Genomic DNA, 27573 nt, shown 5'->3' with positions numbered 1-27573 from the left:
AGAGCACCTATTACTCATACAGAGGATTCACATTCAGTCCCTACACCCACATGGTAGTTCACAACTGTCTGTAACTTCAGGTCTAGGGATTCCAACACCCTTTCTGGCATCTGGAGACAGCACACACATATGTGGTGCACATCACACATACTGTCACTCACACATGCACATATAAAAAATCAAATATTTTTAAAGATGATCAAGAGTCATATGACCCATTTTGCCCATAAGAATCTTGACGTGAGAACCCTAATACATTTAGTATTTATTGTCTTTTACTGTGGATCAAATACATTACCCATTTTGTCCTCTGTCAGCTGGAATTGAACCCAAAACCTCATGCACAATGATCAAATGTGGTCTACCACTGAGCTACATTCCTCCAGTGGGAATTAATATTTACATAGATTATTTTAAATAACAGTTTGAGTTTGAGAGCAAAATTGGACAGGAAGTACAGGGTTCCCATAGTTGCACAACCCATCAATGCACAGCCTCCTTACACCAATATCCTGAACTGAAAGGATGCATTTGTTACATCAGGCAACCTGCCCTGGCCCTCTGTCTCCATGGTTTTGCTTTTTCCACAATGTCATACATTTAGAATTTTACAATGTGAAGCTTTTCATGACCAGCTTCTTTCACTTGGTGACATACCTTTAAGGTTCTCCAAGTCTCTTCATGGTTTGATAGCTTTTTTTTTTTGTCCTGGGAACTGAATAATATCTTCTTATACCAACATTTATCAATGAACTTACTAAAGAACATCATGGCAGTTACCAAGTTTGGGCAGTTGGGAATGGAGTTCCTATGAAGACTCTCATACCGTTGTTTTCTATGTATGTGGACACAGATTTAAATGTATTTGGGTAAACAACATGGCTCCCAGCTGCCAGTTCATCCAGCAAAGATGTTTAGTTTTGTGCACACTGACGAACTGTTACAAAGTGGCCGTGCTGTTTTATGTGCTCACCAGCAATGTGCATCCTTTCTGACATTTGATGCTCATGGTGGCTGGACTTCTCCATACTCCAGTAGGTATACAGTGGTGTCCTATTGTTGTTTCATTTTGTAGTTCCTTAATATGAATGGTGTGCAGCATCTTTCTACCTGCCTATTTTCTGTCTTCATACTTCCATTGGTGAAAGATCTTATCGTGTCTTTTGTTGACTTTATATCAGGTCATATTGTAACACAGAGTACTTTCAAGTTTTAAACCATTTCTTTCTGAGATTTAAATTGCATCATTTCTTTTGAAGTGACTGAAGTAATGCCATCTTCTCCTGACTTCACTGTGTATCTGCTTAGATACTTCTCAGCTCTCTTCCCTTCAACAGTCATGCCTGCCTTGACAACCCATTTGAGATTTCTATGACTATAACCATGGTCCAGATGTATGAGTCAAAATAATTAATGTTTAAAATAACCAAAACAGATTTAAGTAGAAAATGATTTACATGTTATGCCTGAAATAACTATTATGTTTTGACTAAAAACTTATTCTGACCCTTACTTGGTGTTGATGTAATTGTGGCTTTTAATTGGAAAGATGCTGTGCCCCTGAGCTTCAGTGCCAAGAGAGACAGGAGCTCTTGGTCACTGGTCAAAACTAAAGGGCTCTGATACTCTTAATTGGCTTAGATAGTGTGGTAGCCTGTATCTTTCTCAAATGAAAATATTCCACTTTGGATCAGTGTGTAATCTTAGGCTCATGCTCGTGAGCAATGGGAGCACTCTTCTTATGTAATAGCCGTGGTTTCTTCCTTTAGAATGTTCAACTATCTGTTGGTGCCTAGAAGAAAAGGTAGCTTAATTGTTATTTTGAATCTAGGTTTCAGAAAAGGCATGGCTATCACTCAAGTGGATGTATTCAGGGAGCACTTACTTTTTTAGACAAAATAATGCCACTATCTGCTAGTCAAATTATATTCCCCTGGACTTTTCTGTTCTTGTTGTTGTTTAGGGGTGTTGTTTGTTTGTTTTACAAGACATGGTTTCTCTGTGTAGACCAAGCTCAGCTTGAACTCACAGAGATCTGCCTGCCTCGGCCTCCCAAGGACTGGGATTAAAGACATGCACCACTGTGCCTGGCCTTGTTTCACTCTTGAAATGAACAAATCTACAACAACTCAATCAAGCCTACAGCTGCTAAGTTTGAGATGTAAGAGAAGATCTTCGTTGTACCAGTCTGAAGTTATTACAGTAAGTACCGTTATTACCAAGGAAACTGGTGGAAATTTCCCAGCATAGCCATCAACCAGCAGGGGAGCATGGACAAGTTAAGCTATGAAGCGACTAGAGAGGCAAGGTGAACTTGGCTCTCTGGCTTGTTCAGTTAGCATTTTAAATACAGCCCAGAACCATCTGCCCAGGGATTGTATTGCACACAGTAGGTCAGGCCTTCTAGCAATTAGTAATTAGGAAAATCCTTAATTGGCCACAGGCTAATCTGATTGAATGAGTTCTTCAGTTGGGGTTCCAAACTCTAGGTCTATTTCAGGTTGACAGCTGAAGCTAACTATGACCATAACTGAGGCCAATCAATACTGAGGCATTCTTATTTTGTTTCTAATGTGATGAGAATGATGGGACTAAAGGTATTTGTATAAATGGTGGAGGGATATAGAAGTACCTGGTGCCTGACACAGAATTCTGTGATATAGAAACACTGGTCTAAAGAATGATTAAAGGAGTCTAGGGCTGTAAAACGTGTTAAAGAAGAGCAAAGTCCGTCTAGACGTGGTCATATCTCCAGGAAATGAGTGAGACTAGTTTCTTTTTTTCTTTTTTCTTTTTTTTTTTTTCCTCGAGACAGGGTTTCTCTGTAGCTTTGCACCTTTCCTGGAACTCACTCTGTATCCCAGGCTGGCCTTGAACTCACAGAGATCTGCCTGGCTCTGCCTCCCGAGTGCTGGGATTAAAGGCATGTGCCACCACTGTCTGGCCTGAGGCTGGTTTCTTATGCTTGAGTTTGCATAAGACCATGTTCATTTTCTGGATAGCAGAAATTTTCTCAGACTATAATCTTCACAATTTTTTAACTCTATAAACTGTATTGAAAATGTGTACATTTTTTGACAAAACTAAATACTAGAATGATGATGTCTTCTTTTTCACGTGTTGGTGAAAGACTGGAATAGTTCATATTAATTTAGTCATAGAGCCTTGAAAATGAGTTTCAGAATCTTCCTGTTGCTATTTCGTTTTTTGGAGGCCAGTTACTATCTACTATTGGAGGACATTAGGCAATAGATCATAAAATTCCTGTAATATTCTATGTCAGAACCTTGAATAATTCAAACATTCATCTGATCTCTGCTGTTTTTATGTTTCAGACTTTGACTATGTGGATTAAAGTTTAAAAATTCCGCAAATGTCTTACAGGATGGAATGAGCAAAACTACATCAAGGTAAGCCTGTCCCATTTCTTTTTGACCATATATTGTCATTTTAATTGATACAAAGTAATTGCAGACATGTATGGTATAGTAAAGCATTTCAATAATGTACAATGTACATTAATCAGATGAAGTTAACTGGTATGTCACATGAGAGGTAACTATTTCCTTTCTTGCTGGAACATGGTTATTTGACATACTCAATTAATTGTTATCAACTATCATTATCCTGTAGAACATTAGATATTATTTGTTTGAAAAAATGGATTGTGATGGTATGTATTAGTTGTTTTTTCTCCATTCCTCTCTCTTTTTGAGGGTGCAGGGTTCAAACTACTTGATAGGATGAGGCACAAGATTAATAGCATTGCACACCATGTTGAAGACTTGTCTTCTCCTTGCAGACAATTTCAGTAGATCTTTATAATCTGGGGAACTGAATCAGGTCTGGACTGATCTCAGCAACTGATCGGCAGCCTGGAAGAACCACATAATTATAAGCTTGCTTCTAGGCAGGTGAAAAGGCTTAGCAGGGAGAGGTCCCTGGATCCAGATCTGATGACCTGGGTTTGAGTCTCACAAAATGAATGGAAAGAAGCAACCCTCAAGAATTGTCCTTTCACCTCCATGCCTGCTCCTGCACATCCTCTCTGTCTCTGTCTTTCCCCACCCTCCCCCGCCACCCGTGTATGCACATGTGTGTGTGTGTGTGTGTGTGTGTGTGTGTGTGTGTGTGTCTTCCTCTCTCTATCACAGAGGTTATTTCTCTTTCTCTATAGGGATGGGATGAGATGACAGGAGCAAGCTTTTAATCTTTGTGCTTACCTTGATAAAGTATTATTCATATTGAATGGATATTGTAATTCTGGTTCGGTGGGAATCAATAAAGTCATAGTTGCTCACAGGTTACACATAGCCACATTAAAATGTAAGAAAACACACACACACACACACACACACACACACACACACACACACACACACAATTTTTTACCACCAAAACCCTAACAACATGCATTAAAAGTCTTTGGCCATTAGCTCAGTTCAGATAAGGTGGGTATACTTAGATGGTATATGCTAGTCTGTGAAGAAGAATAGATTCAGGGATACTGTACCAAATTGGGTGAGTACCCATACACCAAAAGCCTTCTAAGGAACTTTCTGACAAGGAAAGATCATTCATTATCAGAAGATCTTAATTGGCATGTACTGAACTTGTTAGAGCTGAACTTCCACATATGAATTTTTTAAAAAAGAAAGGAAGCAGAGCTAGCATGGTGGCTTGGGGAGTTGTGAGGAAGGACAGTGAGAAGGCCTGGTGATGAAATGGCTGAAAGAATTTATTAGGAGGCTGTGTGGTATTGAACTTGATGTAGCCACCTTCACCTCCATACACATGCATCACAAAAATGTACCCACCAAGAGATTCTTTTCCTGAAAGAAAGTAGGAAATGGTTGAATTTCACTCCAGGGTTGGGAGCCTTAGGCAGCATGAAATAACTTAGCACTGACAGTGAGTCTGAGAACAGCACAGGGTTTCCACTGTCAGAGAGCACTCCTCAATCTTTTTGTGGAACATTTCTACCCTGTTCTGTCTTCAGGACAACTACCATGACAAGGCAGGGTTAACCAGAGTGAAGGATTTCAGCTTCTGTCTGTAGACTAGCTACCTAAAGCTCTGAATGAGAGGCAAGGAGGAATGAACAGAATACATACCTGACAGGGCCATAGATGTGTGGAGCTCTGTTTTTAAAATATTTAAAACTTCCTTGACACCATGTTCACCCTGCAAAGTAGGAGAGGCAAGACATAGCTTTGATAGAACATTCTGACCACTTGTTGGGTGCAAGCTGGGTGCACAGTCAGAACTGTTTCAGGGAGAATAGGATGGGTGAAATTGGAATTATGTAAAAACTGAAAACAAAACAAAAGAAAAAAAGGGAAAAAGTTAAAAGTGAGAGCTGTGGAACACAGCAGAGGCCTGAAGGTGAGGTGACCTGAAATTGTTTTGCAAGAACTTTGGGAAATGTTTTCATTGAAAGTTGGATTACAGAAAACCATTGGAATAAATGTCAAATCCAGACTCTCATGCTAGCAATCCTACCTTGTAGGCAAGGCCCCAGAGGATTGGTCTCCCAAGGAAAATGCACTTAGCCCCAAGGGCCAGTGCCTTCAACACATCATTGCCAGTTCGAACCCCACCATCCATGTAGACTTCAACTTTCCCTTTGACAGCGGCCACCACTTCTGTCAGAGCATCAATCTGAAAGAGAAACACACACCTAGATTCAGGTATTCCTGTTTTGTTTCTCACGGGCTCAGGAGATGAATGTCCTCTCAAAGTAGAACAGGACCTGGAAATGCAAGCAAAGGCTAAGACTGTCACAATTTTCTCCAGCTGTGCTTGCAGTTGTGGGAACTCAGCATCCTCCTGCTGAGGCCTGGAGACTCCTGGGGACCAGATGAGACTCTCACTCACTGTCCCTCCAGCTGCTTCCCCTTTCACCTCCAGTCTAGCTTCTGCCTTTGTAGAAGACCCCTCCATGTTGGATCTGCTTGGCTCTTGCTCTCATATTCAGGGCACATCTTCCCTTCCCAGTGTTCACTTTGGCACTAGGGAAGCTGCTGTCCTTCATTATCCTTCTAACACCTCTGTTTTTGAGATGCCATAGTGAGAGATGTCCCTCTGCTTGAGGACTAAGTCTTTTTTAGAAGAATAAATATGGCCAGTCCTGGCCTGAGTGTCTAAACATCAGCCTGTTTTGGGAAACGGCAACATCATTTCTTCAGTCTTCATGAATGGGTAACTCGTCCCCAGGGTCCTCATCTGAGATGTAAAAATAAGAGTGCAGCAGCAATAACACAAAGGACAGAGGTACACCTTTGGAAGACAAAGGAAAACGGGGTCACTTTGTCCTGGTTTCTGTCCATTCTAGACATGGACTCTAGGTTGCCTTACCCACCCCCATCCCCATCCGGTACCCTCGGGTGCCTGGCTCCACCAAGTGTACAAGGAGGAGGACAGCAGCCCCCTCCTGAGGTTTGGGATGAGGGCCCTTGAAGAGGCAGTTCTGGGCTCCTTTGGTTACTATCTGTGCTCCTCTGAGGAACCCGAGGAGAGGCATTGAAATAGAGGCCCCAGGCCCTGACACTGTGGAAGAAACCCTGCAGATAGCTGCCCGAGTCTGAGCAGAGTAATCCTTTTTAAAAACAAGGAGGAAATAACTTTGTCCTTCGATGTATGTATGGAGTGCTAGATGTATTTCAGATTTATATAATAACTGAAAAAACTCATGTCTCAGTATTATTTGGAATATTTTTATGGTGCTGTGAATAAGGAAATACGTGTATTTATAAAAACTTCTCTAGTCATACTCAGTACAGCAGTTGATAATAATTTAGAAATAGAATGTAGAAGCCAAGAGTGGTAGTGCCTATAAATCCAGCAGAGGTGAGGAGATCCGGGAGTTCAGGGGCAGCCTGGGCTACATAAGACTCTCAGAAGAACCAAAAATAAGAACTGTGAGATGTTTCATCAGGTGAAGGCATTTGATACACCCATCCATTCACATAGACACAGATGAACATGCACACATATACATATAGACACAGGTGAGAATACACACACACACACACACACACACACACACACACACACACACACACACACACACACCAAATCAATCAATAAATATATAAATGTAAAAACTAAATTAAAAGGCAAACACATGAAATAATTAAAGTAGAAACTGATTTCAGCCTTGGTGCAGAATGGCCCATTATTAATGAGCCAGAACAGGACGTTTACAGGACGTCTCTGAAAATGCAGTGTCTTGATTCCAAGAGGAAGCACAAAGACTGTTTTCTATGGAACCTCACTGAACAGGCTTACTCATCCCTTTGAAGGATTTTCTTTCCAGATGCAATTGTGAGGGGCCTTGTTCAGGCTTAACAATGAGACAGAATTGTTGGTAAGGTTAAAGTCCAAAGCTACATTCTGGTCCTTAACCTGGTTTCCTTGTTCGTTCAACACTCTGGTTTGAGTCACTGCTCAGAGAGAGGAGTGTTTTCTCAAGACAATCTCCAGTGAGGTTTTGGGTTTTAGTTGTATCACACTTTTTGCTCATTGAAAGTAAATATATAAGAAGAAATGGAATAAAATCAGATACAAATCCCATTATTAACAATGAAGCCCTATTAACTCAGACAGTGAGCCAGATTTGTAAGCCAGATCCCTGAAGTAAAGGACCCTTTCCAATCCCATGTGCTCTTCTGTGCTGAGAGACACACAAGACTATCCCTCGCAATCCAGCTTTCACTGAGAGACTCCGCCCAGTGAGCCTTTTCTCCACACAGGCCTGTCATTCCTCTGTTCTCCCCAGCAAGGGCCTGGTAGAGAAGGGGTGGTGGGCCCTAGAAATCACTCAGCTCCACCAGCCTCAGAACACAGCTAGAGCAGCTTTGGAATTTCCTTTTGAAATATATCTTTTAAATACTTTATCAAAGACACACTTAAGGTTTTAGTTTTAAGGATGGTCACTGATACATTGTTTAAAAAAGTTTAAAAAAATAAGTCAGATATAGTGGCAAACACCTGTTATTGCCACACTCAGAGATCAGAGATGGGAAGACTGAGGATCCAAAGCTAGTATGGGCTACATGGTGTGACCTTGTCCAAAACAGAAACAAACCAAACAAAAAGAAACAAAGTAAGAAAATACCAGAATCAATGCAGATGTTCAACAATAAGGGGTTGATTATATGGTTATATAATTTGCCCATTCATGACACATCATTAAACAGAAGAGAAACTTATAAACATAAGTATGTGCCTAATACATTGAGTAACTGGAAAGAAGGAAATTGTGAAACATATTAATATGTATATATTTTTAAAAACAAAAAAGATTTATTTGTAATAATAAGTAGCAATAACAACCCACCAATGATTGTGATAAAATTAGGGGTGTTTTTAATCATTTCCTTTTGTTCAGGGATATTTTATGAGGCAAAAGGAACTAAGGAGGAAAAAGCTTCACTTCTGTTTGTTAAAATGAGAATAGCTTTTGGGGAAAAGATAGCATAAATATATCTATGAAGTCAAATTAACAACCAATTCTTCCCATTTAAAGATTTTCCCTACTTCCCTTTGCTCATTTTCTTTCTCAAAAAACCACTAGAACGGACACACATTTGTGAGCTAGTGTAAGCTAATGTAAGCTAGTGTAGCTCTTAATAAATGATTCACCAGTGTAGTTATGCATTAGTGAATCAGGACATTTCAGCTCCATTATGAAAAACACTTATGTGTCCACATGAACTGCTGCTTCTCCCTGCATTGTGTCAGATAGGAAATCTTGGTTTCTAAAAATCCGTGAAGACACATCAGCTTTAATCTGATCACTCCTGGCTGAAGACAGGGTCCTCAATGCCTTTGAACATCTCCCTTAGTCTACCTCATTATCTATTGCGAACTTGTACACATTAGTTGATGTCTCTAGACTCCAGTATCCTAACTGTACAACAAGGATGTATCTGTTTTTCAGCAGTCTCACAAGGTTTAGATATGTTACACATACAGTTCACAAAAACAGTCACGTGTATAATGTATTTTTAGTAATTTACCATCCTTAAAATCCATAGGTAATACCTGTAAGAAGTGAGAGGACAATGTGTACCAGATTTAGGAGGGGGTTTTGGTGTAGACATGCATAGAACATTCAGACATAATACCCTGAAGTCATCCTACTTACTGAAGCAGGAACTTCATCAAGCTGCCTTCCACCATGGTTGGAAACAAGGATGCCTTGGACATTGTGTTTCATGGCTAATTCTGCATCCTCTTTTGTCAAAATCCCTTTGAGGATAATGGGCAATCGAGTTATATTCTGAAGCAAGGAGAGATCATTCCAGCAGAAAGATGTACTTGGCAAATGTATAGAATTTCTCTGTAGGGAATGAGGTGAATGTTAGTCACAAATGCTTACACCACTTGATTTACTCAAAAGATGACACAAACTTGGAGCACTCATATTTATAAGCTATGAAAAGCAAGCAACACTACCCAACACTGATTCTAACTCCCTTCTTTCATGAAAGCTTTATAAAGAATTGCTAATTCCATGAGTTGTTCATTGACCATTAATCAAAGTCTTTGCTTGATAATTAATCTAGGAGTTGGAGACACATTGACAGATAAGACAAATCTATGCTGTAAAGGGCTGCCGAGTTCAGTATGTTAGATGAAAAAGAAAAATAATTACAGGTCGGTTTGGCATTTTTTCTTTTTTCTTCTCTCTCTCTCTCTCTCTCTCTCTCTCTCTCTCTCTCTCTCCCTCTCCCTCCATTTCCTTATTCTTCTTCTTCCTCATATAACAGCTCTGGCTGTCCTGGAATTTGCTCTGTAGACCTGGCTGGGACCCTGGTTCCCAGGGAGGGTCTGAGCAGACTTAGATCTCTGAGTAGTTTGAGGCCTGGCTCTTCCTCCAGAGTACTGGGGTTAATGGTATGGGCCATCACCGCCCAGCCACATTAACACTTTATGGTTGAGCTATGCATGACCTAATAAAACCAAAGCAATACAAACTTTAGGCAAGCCCTGCCTCACAGTATGCAGCAGATTTCCATACATTTTTGATGTGTTTCCTGGTTCAAGGACACCCAGAAAAATCACAGCTGCCCACAGGCAGAAAAGGCCATTGTCACTATAGCCATGATTTTCACTTTCAGAGGCATGACATCAGTTCGAATTTGATGAAGGAAATGTCCTTTGTTGTACCTTAATTGAATAGTTTCCAAAAGATGTGCTGTGGAGCCTTGATGTTTCTGGAGGAGTTTTAAGTTTTCAAGGCAGCAGATTGGGGCCTCAGCTGGCTGGACTAGCTATCTATACACCTGTGCTCTGAGTGTCCTCTTCTGAGAGTCAGTTTGCCTATATATTCCATGAAAAATAATCACTTCCGGAGCCCATCATGAAATGGAAAATATTAGATGAAGAGTTTACTCTGCAATTCGTGCACAGCGCATCGCTAAGGCTCTCCTGTCTCCCAACATCAACCCTGGTTGAGCATCTCTGAGGACAGGCTGAGCGGCTTCAGAGATGGGAACATTTGGTCTGAAGTTCTGCCTGGAGGCTCTGGGCAGCTGAAACAAGGTCAGCCACTTTAACTGCTATCCTCTAGTGTCTGCCACAACAAGGCAGGCATGGAAAAGAGGGCATGAGAGGGGGAGGAAGGATGGGAGAGATGGGTGATGAAGGAAGGAGGGAAGGAGAAGGAAAGAGGGAGGCAAAATAATGGTCTCTCCTTATTCTAAACTCTTCTAATAAGTAATGCCCTTTGAGTCTGATATCCTTCTCACCTCTTCAGGTGGTAGGAGATCCTTCAGTTTTTCCTCTAAATTCAGATGGTTTCTGAGAATCTGTCGCCTTTTGCCAAGTATTGGTGCATCTGTAGTGATCACCAAAGCTTTGAAACCCAAGGCTTCTGCTCTCCGAATCAGCTGCCTGTTGAGCTCCCAGTCTGACTGCACACAGAATTGGAACCATCTGAGGCCTCTGGGGGCAGCAGCAACAATGTCTTCCAGGGTATAACTAGCATAAATGCTGGTGATATAGCAGACATCAGCTTCCTGAGCAGCTGCAAAGCAGAGGGTGTGAGCCAGTTTGGAAGGCAGAGTTGTTTGAAGTAGCCTCTGACCAGGTTGCCCAGTGAGTGTAGTTAAAGCCCAAGTTCATTCTACTTCCCCACAGGGCAGGATGAGAGACTGTTTGGTTCAATAGAGAGGCCTAGTGTTTGTGTTCTCTTCTGTGTAAGCTGCTCTGCAAATCTTGGTTTTGATGATGAAGATTTTCTAACAAGAGATTTTACTGAATCCCCAGAGATGCCATTGGGTGTATTATACCCTTCAGGCAGGAAAGCACACCTATGAATTCCTTGGTGGAAGAGAGTGGATTTAGAGACAGGAGATGTTCCATTGCAAAATCATAGCTTTGTAGTGGAAGATGAACATAACATAAAATAAGAAGACTGACTCCCACTCCTCCTTCCCTATGTGGCTTTATTAGTTCCTCTATTTATCAAATGGAAAAGGTACAACCATGTGTCATGGCTATGAAATTATTATTTCTCATTTCCTGCCTTTATCATTTCAGTGTCTCCCCAGCAGGTTAATCTCACTATGAGGCTACATTAGTGGCCAGAGAATTTGGCCTAATCAATAATTAATGCCAGTGCATGAATTTTTACAGTCTAAATGCAATGCTAAGCAAACAATGGCATAAACAATCCCTTTGTTATCTTTTTTTTTTCAAGACAGGTTTTTTTTTGTTTTTGTTTTTGTTGTTTTTTTTTTGTTGTTGTTGTTGTTGTTTTTTGATAGCTTTGGCAATCCTAGAACTAGCTCTACAGACCAGGCTGGCTTTGAACTCACAGACATCCTCCTGCCTCTGTCTCCCAAGTGCTGGGATTAAAGGTATTCACCACCGCTGCCCCATTTTGCCATCATATTTAATTCCAACAAGATTGATGCCCCTAAGGCCTTTCTATAAGAGGTCTATCCTCCCTGTCCCTCTCACTCTCTTCTGGCCTTCTGGAAAGGGTGGATTCATACCTCTGGCTGTGCTCCTCTCTCCATCTGGCCAGGCAATCGAGTGAAAAGCCGTGGGTGCAATGCAAATGGGGGCCGAGATCTCCTGCCCTTGGATTGTGGTTCTGGTGTCCACCTCTGACACATCTCTCAGGTATCTGGGGCGGAGTCGGATTCTGCACTAGACAATAAGGTGGATTATTCTCTAGCGTGATGATGCTTTCTGCAACTGGGACTCTGGTTCCCAATGAGGGTCTGAGCAGACTTAGATCTCTGAGCCCTTGGTGGGATTAGTTGGTTGATCTTGAGTAAGCAGTGTAGGCTCAGGGGGAGGCCAATCACCAGGAAACCATTTCCCCACATGAACCCAGCAACTCCTGAGCTCTTGGTGAACCAGAGTCCCCCACAGCCTCTGTGTTACTCTGTCAGAGTACTGCTTCTGTGGCTTGTCACTCAGTGTTTAGATACTTAATTTAATCTTTATCAGCAATGACTAGACAGGGAAAGAAAAGGAAGAAAGGAATTTTAGGTGTCCCCAGAAAGAAAGACAAGGCAATTAAAAGGATCCAAATCCTAAGAAAACAATCATGTCTCCCCAATCTTCCCCGACTACCCCAGAAGATTGATTCACTTGATTTATACCCTGCTTTAGGGAAGGTAGGGGAGTCCACACTGACATAGAAAACATTCTTCGATGACAGATAGAACTTGGCTATAGCTATTGTTGGTTGACATATGCTCCAGCCCTTAGTGTTCAAGTCCAACTCTCACCCTAAACACCCTTGGATCTTATTTTCTCCAAACTTGATCCCTTCCCCTCCATCACATTTTTCTCCTCCAGGGCCGAGGTTTTAGGAGTCCAAGAGCTCCAGATCTACATGCAGGATTCTGTCAGACACCAGGCTGGTCCTGTTCCATCTTCACTTGTTTACAAAGTTGCCGGCATGCAGAGAACTGACAACTCACTTCCCCTAGATCTAAGAAGATGCTCTCTATAAAACTTCTCCCCAGCTCCTGATGCCTCGTCCCCCACCCCATGATAAACCAGCACAGAAGCCGCCATTTTCCTGTATATGCTGTGTTCGCTAAAGACAGACACCAGAACTGTCACCGTCCAAGGAGTTCTCAAGCAATGCACATTAGAGTAACAATGCAAAGGATAAAGAGAAGACCTTTTAAATGCTGCGATGTTGTCCTTGTATGTGATGCCCTCATCAGCTTTTCCTTCAATAAAGTCCCACGACGACTTCGATAGCAGCTCTTGTGCATGTGCCTTAAAGTCTGCCACACATACCAAAGACATTCCTGGACCTTCAGAAAACAAAACCCAAACCAACACAATGAGAACACTTTGGACATAAAAAGAGGCTAGCCTCTGACATGGTTCTTTGTTATTTATTTATTTACAAGAAATAATCAGGAATAGGAATCATCATATATATATCTCACATCCGATCCCATATGGGTCTGCCAGGATCTCTAGCACAAGGTAATGATGAGATTGATCAGCTATTTATAGGAAATGTGCTGGAGGCCTCAGAATTTCATAAAAATATACTAAGGGTTTAAAAAAGGATTTTTCCATAACCTGACAACAAGCCAAGGGATTTATAAGGGAACATACTACTTGTTCTTTATTCAATAAAACTCCACTACCAGCAGGATGTAACCCAAAGGGTACTCAGAGGAATGAAATCTGGCAGATGGATGTTTTTCATTTTGTAGACTTTGGAAAATTGAAATATGTCCACCACACGGTGATTTCAATGGGCAACTGCTTTGAGTTCTGAAAAAGCTGATTCTGTAATCACACATTTGCTAGAAGTTATGACCATCATGGGTATACCTATACAAATTAAAACTGACAATCTTCCAGCATTGTCTCTGGTAAAATGAAACAGTTTTTTGCTTATTACAATATAAAGCATATTACAGGTGTACCACACAATCCTACAAGCCAAGCAGTCATAGAAAGACCATATCAAACTCTAAAGGATATGCTAAATAAATAAAAAGTGGTTAAAAAAAAAAACCCAGAAATATATTGCGTAATGCTTTATTAACTTTGAATTTTCTCAGTGCTAATAATAGCTGCAGAGAGACATCGGATAATAGATAAAAAAACTAAGGAATCTGAAGACCACTAGACAAATGAGACATCTGAAGAAAATGGAAAAATTATCCAGAAAAAAATGTCCCAATGAAAGAAGTAAATTAGCCAGGTGGTGGTGGCGCACGCTTTTAATCCCAGCACTCAGCACTCGGGAGGCAGAGGGAGGTGGATCTCTCTGAGTTCGAGGCCAGCCTGGTCTCCAAAGCAAGTGTCAGGAAAGGCACAAAGTTACACAGAAAACCTTGTCACAAAAAAAAAAAAAAAAAAAAGAAAGTAAATTGGCCTATTGGTATATCATATATCTAACAGGATAAAATTTCATAAAAAAAGAAAGTAAATTGGCCTATTGGTATATCATATATCTAACAGGATAAAATTTCATAAGTCTTCCTAAATGTTCTCTATAGACACATAACACAAATGGTCTTTATGTAGTCCCAGCTCAATTAAAAACTAAAGCTGGGGTTGGGGATTTAGCTCAGTGGTAGAGTGCTTGCCTAGCAAGTGCAAGGCTCTGGGTTCGATCCTCAGCTAAAAAAAAAAAACAAAAAAACAAAAACAAAAACAAAAAAAACTAAAGCTGGCTTTGGAGTTGGAGTGTGGCTCTTTCTTTCTGTAAACCAAACCATGCTTGTTAAAAGAAAATGCAAAATCTCTGTATCATGAAATAAGCAATAGCCTCAACTATATGCTGAGTTCTGTGAGTTCTCCTAGTGAATCCATTGATCTACACACTGTACCTCTTGGCTTTAGGATAGTACAGCACTGAATTACTGTGTAGACAGGTTGATTACTTCAGTTTAGTATTGCTCTGTGTGCCAAGTCTCTACTTTGATGGGAAGGGTTAAAATTCTAGCAGATTTTGATTGTTGACATTCTACACATTAAGTGTCTATGGAAATGTTCTTGTAACATATCTAGCACAGAAACTGCACAGAGCTGGAGTATAATCCAAGAGAAGCAGCTCAGAGTTACTGTCTATAGCACTGTGATTATAGAATTTGAAAGCTGTTTGACAATAAAGCATTTGTCTCAACATCCCTAAAAGTAACCAAAGCTGTCTCATTTTCATATACCTTCTAATCTTTCTACTTACTGATAGCTGTCAACATCTCTGTCCAGTAAACAGAGGCATTCAAGCTAATGGGCTATTAATCTTTCTTTTTGATTCAGAGTGAATGGGGCTCAGAAAATAGGACACTTGTGGATGATTAGGCAGTAAAATAATGCAGGCAATGACTTGGGAACTGTATCTCCTGTTAGCCCTAAAAGATAGATGCTTGCCTCCAATTCAACAGTAAAGAGCACCGTTGTCCTAGTAGTATGTTAAAACAGAAATTTTATGTAATATATAAAGTATATCTGTAAATATTGATCAGTAATTTAAATTACATGTTAAATTACATTTAAGAAAATTTTGGAACCTAAATTATCCATTTTTCTTTCTATGACATATATAAAGGTCAATGGAGTACTGGATTCCTTATTCTCATTAAAAGAATAACGTTAAGAGTTACTGTTGAAGGGGATCAATCATACTTTGCCATTCGAAGTGTTCCCAGATTTGAGAAAGAACTTAGTGTAGTGTTTTTGTATATTGCAGTCTGCTTCACAGCAGAGTTGAAACCTGAAACTGAAGGGAGGATTCTAGTCACCCAATGGTTCCTTGGGTGCCCAGTTCCTCTGTCTCATTCATGAGCTTCACTTCTGTTCTTTCCAACTCTGACTGTCCTGAAAAACAGGTGGGCCATAAGGAAAGGCTTTTGCTCACAGATCACAAATGAAATGTTTCAGGAACTTTATCTCCTCGAGCTTCTTCAAGCTCCTTCAGGATTAATAATTAGAGAGAAACCATTCAGAAATGAGCGATGATATGAAAATCAAAGAGCAAGGATGTCCAGGGTATCTGCTGCTTGGTCTGCTGTTCAAATTCTGATCCCTGACACAGATGTAAACCTGGAGCTGACTGTCTTGTTGAGGAAGAGCTTGTTTTGTTCATAGTGATAATCAGAGCTGAGTCAGTTATCCTAGACAACTCATTGTTTTCCTTTGAAGATTTTATAAGCTGCATGTTGCTTTTAATTGAGAAACTCTGGGGTATTGGATTTTGCATTTGTTTGGAAAACTCTGGGGTTCTCTGTGGGGAACAAAGCAAGAATCATGGGGTACTGGAGACTGTGTAGGGGAGAATAGTTAGCCTCACTGAAGGCTTCTTTGGTAATTCAGAATGTGTCCTTCAAAGTCCTTTGCCCTTGTCTCTTGGAATTTAGGCCAAGATCTGGAATGTCAAAGATAAGATCAAGGCCATAGTTTGAGAAATTATAGGGCCCAAGGTTGACTAAAACTCTGTTCCAACCTCAAGGATAGAAGTTGCAAAAGGCAGGATAATCTTCAAAGCCTTATCTGCAGCAGTTACCTTTGAAGGAAAAACAGCAATAAATTCAGGGCTGAATTATTTAGGGAGAGTACAGCTGGCTCTGCATAATTTCAGCACAAGGGGCCTAGAACTGAGGACTTGATCCCTTAGACCAACAGTGCATATTACAAGATTACAAGGGATAATAATCCTAGGATTAGGCAGAGGAGGCCCCAGGACAACCATAACAGGAGAGGTATCTAACAGGAGAAGGACTGGATAAGTAACAGGTCTGCCCTTAGAACAATAACATAACAGGAGTGGTCCAGCACAGAGGTGCTGTGAGGAGCACTGTGTCACATTTGTTTGAGAGTGGGGATCAGAGCATCTGTTTAGTCAGAGCATCTATTTAGTCAGAGGCTGCAAGAATTGATCAGCAGCTGCAGTCAGCCTGGAAACAATTCTGGTCAAATCTCTGGAACATCATGTTAAAGGCACAGGACCCTTTTGGGTCATGATGATCATTCATTTATTTAATAAGGCAATGATTTCTCCCCTTCACCCCAGTGTCTCTCAACTTCTCATTGTCTTGTACTCCTTCCCTGTAATGTCACTTCCTTGCTTATCCTATGACCATGTGCTGCCATGGAAAGTGTGTTATTTGGGTGTTTCTGAACTCCCTCTGCACCTGTGCAAGGCACTGATTTATGCTTCTATTCTTCTCTAGGGGCTCTAACTCATCCCAGAGCACTTGAACGCACTCTCCAAAGCATCTTGTCATTCCTTACATTTCGGCTAAATTTTCCTTTCCTCCATAGTGTCAGCAATTAAGATTGCTGTTCTCCATAAACAACATTCATGATAAATAAAAGAAATTATGTATAATGATTTTTATACTTTGCTGTGTTGAATAATGACCACCAACACAACAACATTGCTTTGTAGCATTTTGTATTGTGACTATGCCAATTTTCAGAAACTTTTTTTAGTCAAGGGGGTGTTTTCTGTCACTTAGAATCCAATCACTACTTTAATATCATTTTGTTGATGGGAAAACTATGTTCTGAGATCCAAAGGAATTACTCCCAAGTAGAGTGTTGCTGCCCAGCTGTATTGATAATTGTTTGCTTTCTATAGGAGTTAGAGACAATGATAGAGTGTTTTGGAAGATTGAGGGATTTCCTGATTCAGTTAAGCAATGAGATAGCATGTTTGGAACAATATGACAGTTCCTTTATAACAACAACAATAACAATAATGATGATGATGATGATGATGATATATTGCAACCATTTGTCTAGTGCTCCATGACTCAACACACTATGTGAGTGACTTACGTCCACTAATGTTTTAATTCTTTTTGTCACCCCCACAATAAAATATTATTATCCACCATTTCACAAGTGAGAGAAAGATTAAAAGACTTCATACAGAATCACATCTTGTAGCTTGTTCTGGCTTCTATACCTAGCTGCTAATCACTATGAAAATGAGAAAATATCTGTTGTCAAAAGTGGTTTCTAGAATGAAAGAGTTGGCAAGTACCTTCGATATTTGAAACATCATGGTCATGTACAGCATTTTACTTCACCTGGCAATATCACAAGTCTATCAGAAAGTAGAAGGCTACCAGATAAGCAAGAAGCAAGCAGCCAAACCACCAACCAAACAAAACACTCATCCAGCTCCATCTCAACACCTTACAAAACATTCTTCCATATGTTACAGCATTTGATGCCCACAATACAGAGTGCATGTAAGAGTTCAATTGCAGATTTTAAAAATTGGTTTGCTCCTGGTGCCCTTGAAGCCACATGCAACGGTAGGTGGAGGAAACACCTCACCAGCTGTGCAGCACAGGGTGGACTTGGTCAATTCTCATAATTGAATCCACTGGGAAAGGTGTCCCCATGAGTGACCCCCTGAGATCACTGCCTTGCCTCTATTTGCCAGGATAGGGTATGCAAACAGAAGAAGTTATACAAATAGTTTCTTTTCTTTTTGCCATAGGCTGAGGAGTTAGAAATCCCAAATTCACCAAAATCTAAAACTGACTGCCAACATGATGCTGTTCCATTCCAAACTTCATAATGCGGCATATTGTCAAACCACAGTGCAACAAATGACCTTCAGACTATGAGTGAGGTACATGTGAATTTTGTTTTAGATCTGGCAGGATGTCCCTCTATGCATTCAATATTCCACTAGCATATCTGTACCACCTACTCCTCCCTAGACTAGTTACATTTCCTAGTTGTTTAGGGAGAGTTGGGATTATAAAACTAGTTCTTCCCAACAGGCTTGGTATGGCCATGGCATGTGCTCGTTCACTGGTAAGATTCAGGACACTTCATTTCTGCTGCTACAGCCATGCAGAGGCCCCATCTTCCAAAAGCCACAGCTATGAGATAAAGGTGGCTTGGGTTTCCAAATTTCTATTTGGAAAAGGGGTAACCTTGTATGTCAGATGATTTTAAAGGAAAAAATACATATTATTTGTACATGTACATTTTTATGTTAACTCATGTTTCAGGATATGTTTTTACAACAGCAACTAGCTTTAACTAGATATCTAAGTGCTATCCTAAATACTGGAGATTAATGGAAAAGTTGTAGTTTTTCAGTCTCGGGTCTCATGACACTTATAGTCAAAGTTGAAGATGGGAGTTGGTATGTCATTCTCAGTTTACTAGGATGATTTAGAAATTAATATGAGTGCTTTCCTAGGGAAAGCTACTGGAAATATGGGGAGAATCTGCATTGCAGTCCTCAGGTGATGCCCACTATCACTTGTACAAGTTCCAGTAGTTACTGAGTTAAAAAAAAAAAATCAGGACATCACTATCTACCCAAGGGTTCTCACAAGAATGGAAGGACTTAGTGAAATGCAGAATTACAGAGTGGTTCTCAGTAAAGGCTTTGGGAGATTTGCACTCTGGGATGTAGAAGAGCATGAAAACCCCCTTTCTTTTTGATCTGCTTCCTGATTTGTCTATTCCATTCAACTATTGGCTATCTATATGCCAATTTCACCCTATGTTTGTTCCTATTTTTTTTCAGTCCTTCCTACATGTATCTGTAGATCCATTAGGAGCTAATCATGATCATGAGAAGCCAGTCTACTAAAGGGAACTCATACCCACTTCCAAAGGAGCAAGTTTCTCCAAATAAATGACACAAGTTTATTTGTTTTTCTAAATTATTAACTACATCGCTTCTAAGAAAAAGGAGACCTGTCACTGTATTCTTCTTGTTGTGGTCAATGCTCCATGTAATAAGCACATCTACATGCAAGGACCTGATGGTTTCTCAGAGCTCTTTTATGTAAACATATTTTGATGGATTTTTGCCTAGGGATACATACACATTCTACCATTTCTAGGTTTGAATTCACCAGACTGAACCTTTACTGCCTGCAGACTCTTTGATACCACAGCTTCCTTGGGTAATGTCTCAATGGCCACCTGCCACCTAGCTCCCTGTTATCCTCTTTGCCAAGCTCTCACTACACCTCCCACAAATCCCTATCCTAGGTAGGACCACGCTGGCTATGTCTTCTTCTCCCCAGGTTCCAAGCATACAGACAATAACCCAAGACAAACCTGACTCAAAGGTCTTCCAATAACCAGGAACAGTGGAGGCAGCCATGCAAAGTCTGGTACAGTGGCTCCCCGTCCAGTGCAGGAATATAGGATATTCAAGGCTAAATATTAACCTTTTGGATAAATATTAACCTTTTGGTGAAACAGGGAAGTACTAAGCAACTAGTCCAGATCAAAGTTGGCTTTGACATGAACTTGAGTGGTTTTGTCATGTTCACCCCCCAAACTAGTTGTTTACAAAACATTAGAAGGATCCTGAAATTTGTTGTAAGATTAAACTTTGAAATAAAGTAGTTGTTTGCTTGCTTTCAAGCCACCTGTTCATAAAGATGGTTAATGGACAGATAGGAGTGATTTCAGGGAGAGACTTTTAAAAAGCCTGTACTGGGAAAAGGAGGCCTTTGCTTGGGAGGTGGTAAGCAGATAGAAGAGCAGGTAATCACTTGAAATAATAGACAGAAGAGCAGATAATAGCTTCCTACCATCAGGAAGGTAGTGAGGATCCCGGACAGGACAGCATAAGAACACTGTTGAGCTCTACATACTGAACCAGACAATCAAATTCATGCAGGAGACAGGAAGACTATTAATATTTTTGAGGACAACATGATTCAGTAAAGTAGGATGATGGATTGGAAGAGGAAATGAAACTGTAAGCAGAAAAAGAAAAGGACTGATCTGATTCCCGGTGCAGAAAGTCCTGTGGGATTCATTCAGGATGACTAATTTATTGATTGTCCAGGTCCTCCCTCTCTTCTTCTACCCCAGCTGTTATCAGTTGTTTTTGTAATACAGCAGCACTTAACGCTTTAAGTCATTACATTACACCAGACACATTTCATGAAATATCTTATTTGATTCATCACCAGATACATGGTTAGCATCATTTTCCCCATTTCTCAAAACAATGGATGAGGTTAATTTACTTGCTCAAAGCCGTCTACCAGGGTGAGGATTAATCTTGACCATTAGCTTGATGGGATTTAGGATATCCTGGGCAATGCCTTTCTGGGTGTGTATGTATACGGGTGCTTCCAGAGAAGTTTAAGTGAGATGAGCAGATCTGACCAGAAAGTTGGGGGGCTGTAACCCCAGACTCAATAAAAAAGAGAAAACAAGTTAGATGTAGTGTCTCATGCTTACAATGTAGGTATTCCAATGGCCAAGGCAGGTAGTTTGTCAGATGTTCAAGGGCAGCCTGGATTACATAGAGAGTTAAAAGATTGCATGATGACAGTGTAGATCCCTGTTCCGACCAAAGAAAGCAAAACAAAATAAAACCAAACCAAACAAGCCGAAAACAAAACCAAAGAGAAAGCAAGGGGCACCAGCATTCACCGTTTTGTTTCCTGACTGTGGATCCAGCGTGACCAGCCACCTTCTCTGCCACCATATTGGACTGTGAACCCTGTAGGCAATGAGCCAAACACACCCTCCCTTCTTCAAGTTGCTTTTGTCAGGTGTGTTGTCATAGCAATGGAAAACGGGACAAAACAAACACTAATAGCAGAGTTAGGAGCTAAACCTACCTTGTTCCCACACACAGCCAAGCAAAACATCAAGGTCTTCTGATGGTCATGGCAGTGAGACCTGACCCTCTTCTAGTGCTACAGTGTGAGTGACAAAGAATAATTTCCTGATGTCTTTCCCAAACTTCCCCTACTTTATCTGCTTTCTCCTTTATCTCCTTGGAGGGGCGATGATAGTTTTCTGACCACTAGATGGCAATACTATCTTTAAAATGCTTTCAAAGCAGCCTTCTGTTAATCTGGGAATGTCTTCCTCAGCAATTTCAGCCCTTTGTAAACAACTCTGGGGGATGCTGGCGGTCACCTAGACTGAATGCAGTATGACATCTTCCATTACATCTTGGACCACACTTCACTGTTCCAGAAAGCAGCTCAGGGAAGATGATTCTTTTTTTAAAATATGTATTTATTTATTATGTATTGTGTTTTGCTTGCGTGTCTGACTGCACACCAGAAGATCTCATTATAGATGGTTGTGAGCCACCCTGTGGTTTCAGGGAATTGAATTTAGGACTTCTGGAAGAGCAGCTGGTGCTCTCTACCTCTGAGCCATCTCTCTAGCCTGGGAAGATGATTCTTAAGCTTCAATTTATGTCACATATTTATTAACCTCCACACATTACTTGAATTCTTATGCCCTGTTTCGTCACAACATCTCTAATACTGTAATGGGAAATGTCCTAGTGTGTTTTCGGTTTACTGTAGGGAGAAATGTATTCATTCTGGCTTACCAAGTTGTACTCCATAGCTGATGGGGCCTAACACAGGAACATGGAGGCAGGAGCTGAAACAGAGGCCATGGAGAGTGCTACTTACTGACTTTCTCCTCATGGCTTGCTCAGTCTTATTTTTTTATACAGCACAGAACCATCTGGGGTGGCACTGTCCTCAGTGGGTCAGGACTTACTACCTTAGTCATTAATCAAGAAAATGTTCAGCTATGCTTAGAGGCCCACCTGATAGAAATGTTTTCTCAATAGAGTCTCTCTTCTCAGATGACTCTAGCTTATGTCAAATTGAGGAAAATCTAACCGGCATAAGAAGCAAAGGATTTGATGTGTGTAAATTTTAGTAGCAGATAGAGAAGAGAAAGTTCTCACAGGAGACTCTCAAATTTGAACTATTTACCATCCTAGATCCTTTTTGAATAGAGTCATTGAACTGAGCCAAGGATCATCCTTCTTCCAAGGTAGAACATTTTATATCAGTATACAATGCCCCCACCTAAGGGAATTTGCTGTGGGATATCCTTCTATATGCTGTGAATATATGTTATTCCCATTGATTAATAAATAAGCTGCTTTGGCCTATGGCAAGGCAGCTTAGAAGCAGGTGGGAAATCTGAGGAGAGAGATTGGAAAGAGAAAGGCAGAGTCTGGAGAGAGATACCAGCCTGCCACCCAAAGAACAACCTGTCAGCAGACTGGTAAGCCCTGGAACACATGGCAAAGCATAGACTAATAGAAATATGTTAATTTAGGATATAAAAGCTAGCTAGCAAGAGGCCTGTGAGAGACCATACAGTTCGTAAATAATTTTAAGCCTCTGAGTGATTATTTATAAGTGGCTGTGGGCCTGTGGGTTGGGTGGGACCAGAGAAACCTTCCAACTACAGGAATTAATCTCAATGGATAGATACAAGGTCACAGACAGTCCCATTTGAGGTGGAGGCTTGACAGCATCTCTTGAGTTCTAGAGAATTGGTTCATGGCAAAACAGGCTTGGACCCATCTGGCTTCTACAGACAGAGAGAGTAGGATTCTAGTGCACTCACAAGGCAACTGAGAAGCAGTGTTTGTCTTTTTCAGGTGGCCATTACTACCCATAGAGCAACATGCCTGTTTAGTTTGGGTCATGAAAATGAGATGCCATTCCAAGCAGTCTTGATTCAGGCAGGAAGCAGTTGCCATTCCATAAAATACTGGAGTCCTGTGCAATTCAATAAATGTGGATGAGGGGCCTGGTCCTCATGGTCCTTCTGCTTCTGCTCTGTGATCTATCTCACTTGAGATAGTTTTGCAAGTCAGGATGAACCCTGGACTTTGTTATGCATGCCTTAAGACCATAAGGCTTAGAGTGACACTAGACCTTTGAAGGCAATCAGGTTAATGTCACCCTTCAGTGACTGAAATCAGTCATGGATAGGGCTAAGTTACTTCAAAAGAAGTTTACATATTTCTGATCCCTTTATGAGCTATGAACCTTCAGCAGTGACTATACTATAGGTAAGGCCAGAGGCAAGGCATGAGTTACAAGGACATATGGGGAGAAGGCTTAAAGGGACAGAGCAATGACTTTTGTTATAGATTGCACAATTTATCCTTATTTTATAGTCAAAAGTGTCCTCTAGATGCTGAGTTCACTATATAGACCAGAACAGACTGGAAAGAAATGAAGCGTCTGAACTGGGTATTGATCCTTCCTCAAATCACAGAAAAAGCCAGGCTCTAGGGACAGAACAGGAGATCAAGATTCCAGTCATGAGTGTGGACATCCACAACGAGGTATTGTGGATCAAAAACCCATTGATGTGAAAGCCATGGCATCTTGGAGCTAGTGTGTGTTTAGCAAAAGGTTCATGAAGGGCTGGGTGACGGCGGCGGCAGCAGCAGCTGCGGCGGCATAAGACTTTAATCCCAGCACTCAGGAGTCAGAGCCAGGTGGATCTCTGTGAGTTCGAGGCCAGCCTGGGCTACCAAGTGAGCTCCAGGAAAGGCGCAAAGCTACACAGAGAAACCCTGTCTCAAAAAAAAAAAAAAAAAAAAAAAGGTTCATGAAGATCCAAGATCAAACTCAACTAAATGCAAATTAAGTGACAGGAGACAATGTCTGGAGCAGGAAAGAAAGTTGTTTTATTGAGAAGCAGCAAAGTACTTCCTACCTCTGCCTTATATTGGGAATCCTGTGCAGAGACACCAGACTGCCTCACAGCTTAGCAATGAGAGGTTATGGAGAGGCTGTGCTTGCTATCAGAAAATGCTCCTTAAATGAGAGCTAGTACCATTGGCAACTAGGCAGATACTCTGAGGTTCAGCCATCTAAGTTGCGGCCTTTGCTGAATTTATAGACTTTACACTTACCAAGAGGCAAACCTGTTTCAGCTACAAAATTTGTCACCCAGGTGGAACTTAAACCTTGAAGGCTTGTGGCTGCTTTGCCTGCCATCAGTACAATCAGTGGGCAATGACATTTTGTCCTGGGTTGACTTTACTCTGTTGACAGAGTCAGGCCATGAATAGATGGGAGAAGTTGCTCTTTGGTGCCTGACTTCACTCCTATTAATTTGTGTTGACTTTAGTGGCCACTCTGAATCTTTGGTTCAAAAGTTTCTCTGGCTCATGAGTCATGCTGGACCCTTCTATCAGGTAGGGTTCTGGGGTAATAGAGAAGGATCTGTGCTGGAGATGCATGGAGGGGTCAGCATAAGTCGGGGAAGCCACAGCAATTAGAGATCTGGGAGGTTAAAAGAAATCTCAGTACCAGATGACTTCAATTAAAGTACTGGAAGATTGAAGAACATCTTTGTCCTAAAGCTGGGGTTGGTTGGGGTCACATGTGGCTATGAAACCTGGGGGATTGAGAAAAATCTGCATCTTAGCTGTTGACAATTAAAGGTTTGGGAAACTGGGTGGTGTCTGTCTCCATACTGAGGACCTGCATTAACATGAAGGTTCCCCAGAGGAAAGTTTTGTTTAATTTTTACAAGATAATGAAAATTTTCATGGATTAAGGAAGATGGGTTTGGGTCTGTTTCCATCAGAATGTTCTTGTCTCAGTGTGGGGGTGGGAACTCATGAGTGTATGATTAGAAAAATAGCACCTTGGGGAAATTAGTGATGAAACTTGTTGGGCCAATTCTGCTCATCAGAAGTGGGATTCTTAGTCAATGTTGTACTCCATGTCTGCATTTCTTTAGACACTGTCCCAGTTGAGCAAGGAGTGGTCTGTTGAATTCTGCATCTTCCCTTTTTTGTGTTTAGTTCACATTAATGCTGCTGATGAAGTTCAAACTCATCTTGGAATTATTTGAAAACAGACACCCTATCTTTAGTAGATACTCACAGAAGCAGTGGTGTTTTTCAGAATGATTATCTTGGATTCTCTAGGGCACTAAACCTAAATTGTCTGTGTTACTTAAATTAGGAATGTTCATTTGACTGATTCTAAGTGTGATATGTTTATGTGTTGAAAATTTTCCTGTAAAATAATTGCTGACGGAGTCCAAGACATGCTTTCATACATTATTATTGGGTGATACTAAAGTCTACTGCACTTTATTATTTCTTTTTCTTTGTTCTTCTGTCATACAATCCATCTTGAATGCAGCCTCCCTTCCATCCCCTTCTCCCCACCTCTTCTCTTCCCCCAGATCTACAGCTCCTCTGTTTCCTTTCAGAAAGGAGCAGGCCTCCCAAGGAAATCAACCAAACACATAACAAGATGCAATAAAACCAGGCACAAACCCTCATATCCAGGCTGTATGAGGCAACCCAGGAGGAGGAAAAGGGTCCCATGATAACACAAAAGAGTCAGAGACAATCCCACTCCCATAGTTAGAAGTCCAACAAAATCCCCAGGTAAACATTTAACCACAGCATGTATACAGAAGGCCTTGCACAGACCTATGCAGGCTCTGTGGCTGCCTGGTCAGTCTCTATGAGCCTCTATGAGCCCTGCTTAGTTGATTCTGGGGGCTGCTATTGCACTTTATTAATAAGAAAATTTCGCTTTTCTAAAAAGGTCTTGACAGTGGCCTGTTCACATTAAATGATTTTGGAATTACCAATATCTCTAAGGCCCTGAGGTCTACGGAATGGAATGTCATAGGGGAATATTTTAGTCACTGGTCAGATGACTTCTGGAACCAATCCTATGTTTACAAAGGGTGCTGTTACCCCTTTACATGACTATTAACATGCCTTCGATGTTTTTGTTGTTTTAGATGCAACCTTCTGTGGAAAACTACAAGGAACATCTTAAATCATTGAGTCAATCCAAGCCCTCCACCTTCAGTACCCTACAGTAAATTTTACTCAGTGTGATACTGAATTCCCTGCCCAGAGGCATACTTGGTCATCATTTTTAAACATGCGCTGTGCAGGAAAGATTTTGACCTGAGTGTACTCAGGATGTACTCTCCTCTGAGTGTGCCAAGTCTGTACTATATGAAGACATGACTTTGCTCCTTTGCTTTCTATGCTTAGAGACAATGCTGGGTGGGAATTAGCCCCAGTTCTCTTCTCATTCACTTCAGGGATCACACCTTTCTGCATTCTTTCTACCTCCTGATTGTGCTATTGAACTTCACACTCACAAAAAGGTGAACCCATTGTATTAGGTTACAATATTATCAGTAATAATAACAACATTTATAGAACATTGATTGATCTAGCAAAAATCTATGGGTTTAGCATATATTAAATCATAAGGTAAAAGTCATTATCACTATTTCACACATAAAGAGAGTGAGACACACAATAAAAATTAAGTTGTCCAAAGTCATGTAACTAATAAACCACATAGCTGGGGCTACAAATCCAGGTAATCACAACAGTGCTTCTAGGAAGTCACTGCCTAAAGAAGCAGTCATTTTGGTGATGCTTTCATAGCAACTGAGTATTATTTTCTGCTCCTGGCACTAGTCATTTGCCCCTAAGCTGAGCTCAGGAGGCCTTGTTTCTCTACAAGCTGCAATGTCAACAGACTCAGCAACAGCCTCAAATCTGTAGAACTGAGAACCTTTGTGGAACCAGATACTGTGGGTGAGACAATAAGAAACTCTAAGAGAAAGTATGTGTCTTTATGAAAGAGCTAGCGATTCACTGGGTAACTTTTGCCTCTCTCTATACCAAAGCACATTGATTTCATGCCTTTGTACTTTGTATTTTTTCTTCTTGTTTCTCCTACCTATAGCTGAGACTCAGTTGCTGTGTCTGTCTATCTAAGAAGCTGTGGGAAGAGCTGTCCCCTCCCCCATACCTTTGTGGGC

The 27573-nt window shown here is 40.9% G+C and overlaps 1 protein-coding gene across 1 annotated transcript; it reads right to left on the bottom strand.

Annotated features, from left to right (window-relative positions):
- Window positions 1–3819: 3819 nt before the first annotated feature.
- On the bottom strand, window positions 3820–13293 carry LOC118586397 (hydroxyacid oxidase 2-like). Its single transcript, XM_036191590.1, has 7 exons — window positions 13157–13293; window positions 12009–12160; window positions 10758–11035; window positions 9152–9346; window positions 5503–5661; window positions 5115–5184; window positions 3820–3875 (listed from the first exon to the last, which is right to left on the bottom strand). The coding sequence occupies exons 1-7, from the start codon at window positions 13285–13287 to the stop codon at window positions 3820–3822; spliced, it is 1041 nt and encodes a 346-aa protein (XP_036047483.1). The 5' UTR covers window positions 13288–13293.
- Window positions 13294–27573: the final 14280 nt, after the last annotated feature.

Source organism: Onychomys torridus, chromosome 6, assembly GCF_903995425.1.
Source record: "Onychomys torridus chromosome 6, mOncTor1.1, whole genome shotgun sequence".
NCBI classification, from domain to species: Eukaryota; Metazoa; Chordata; class Mammalia; order Rodentia; family Cricetidae; genus Onychomys; species Onychomys torridus.
Note: the sequence above shows the minus strand (reverse complement) of the source record. Positions and strands in the feature narration are given on the sequence as shown.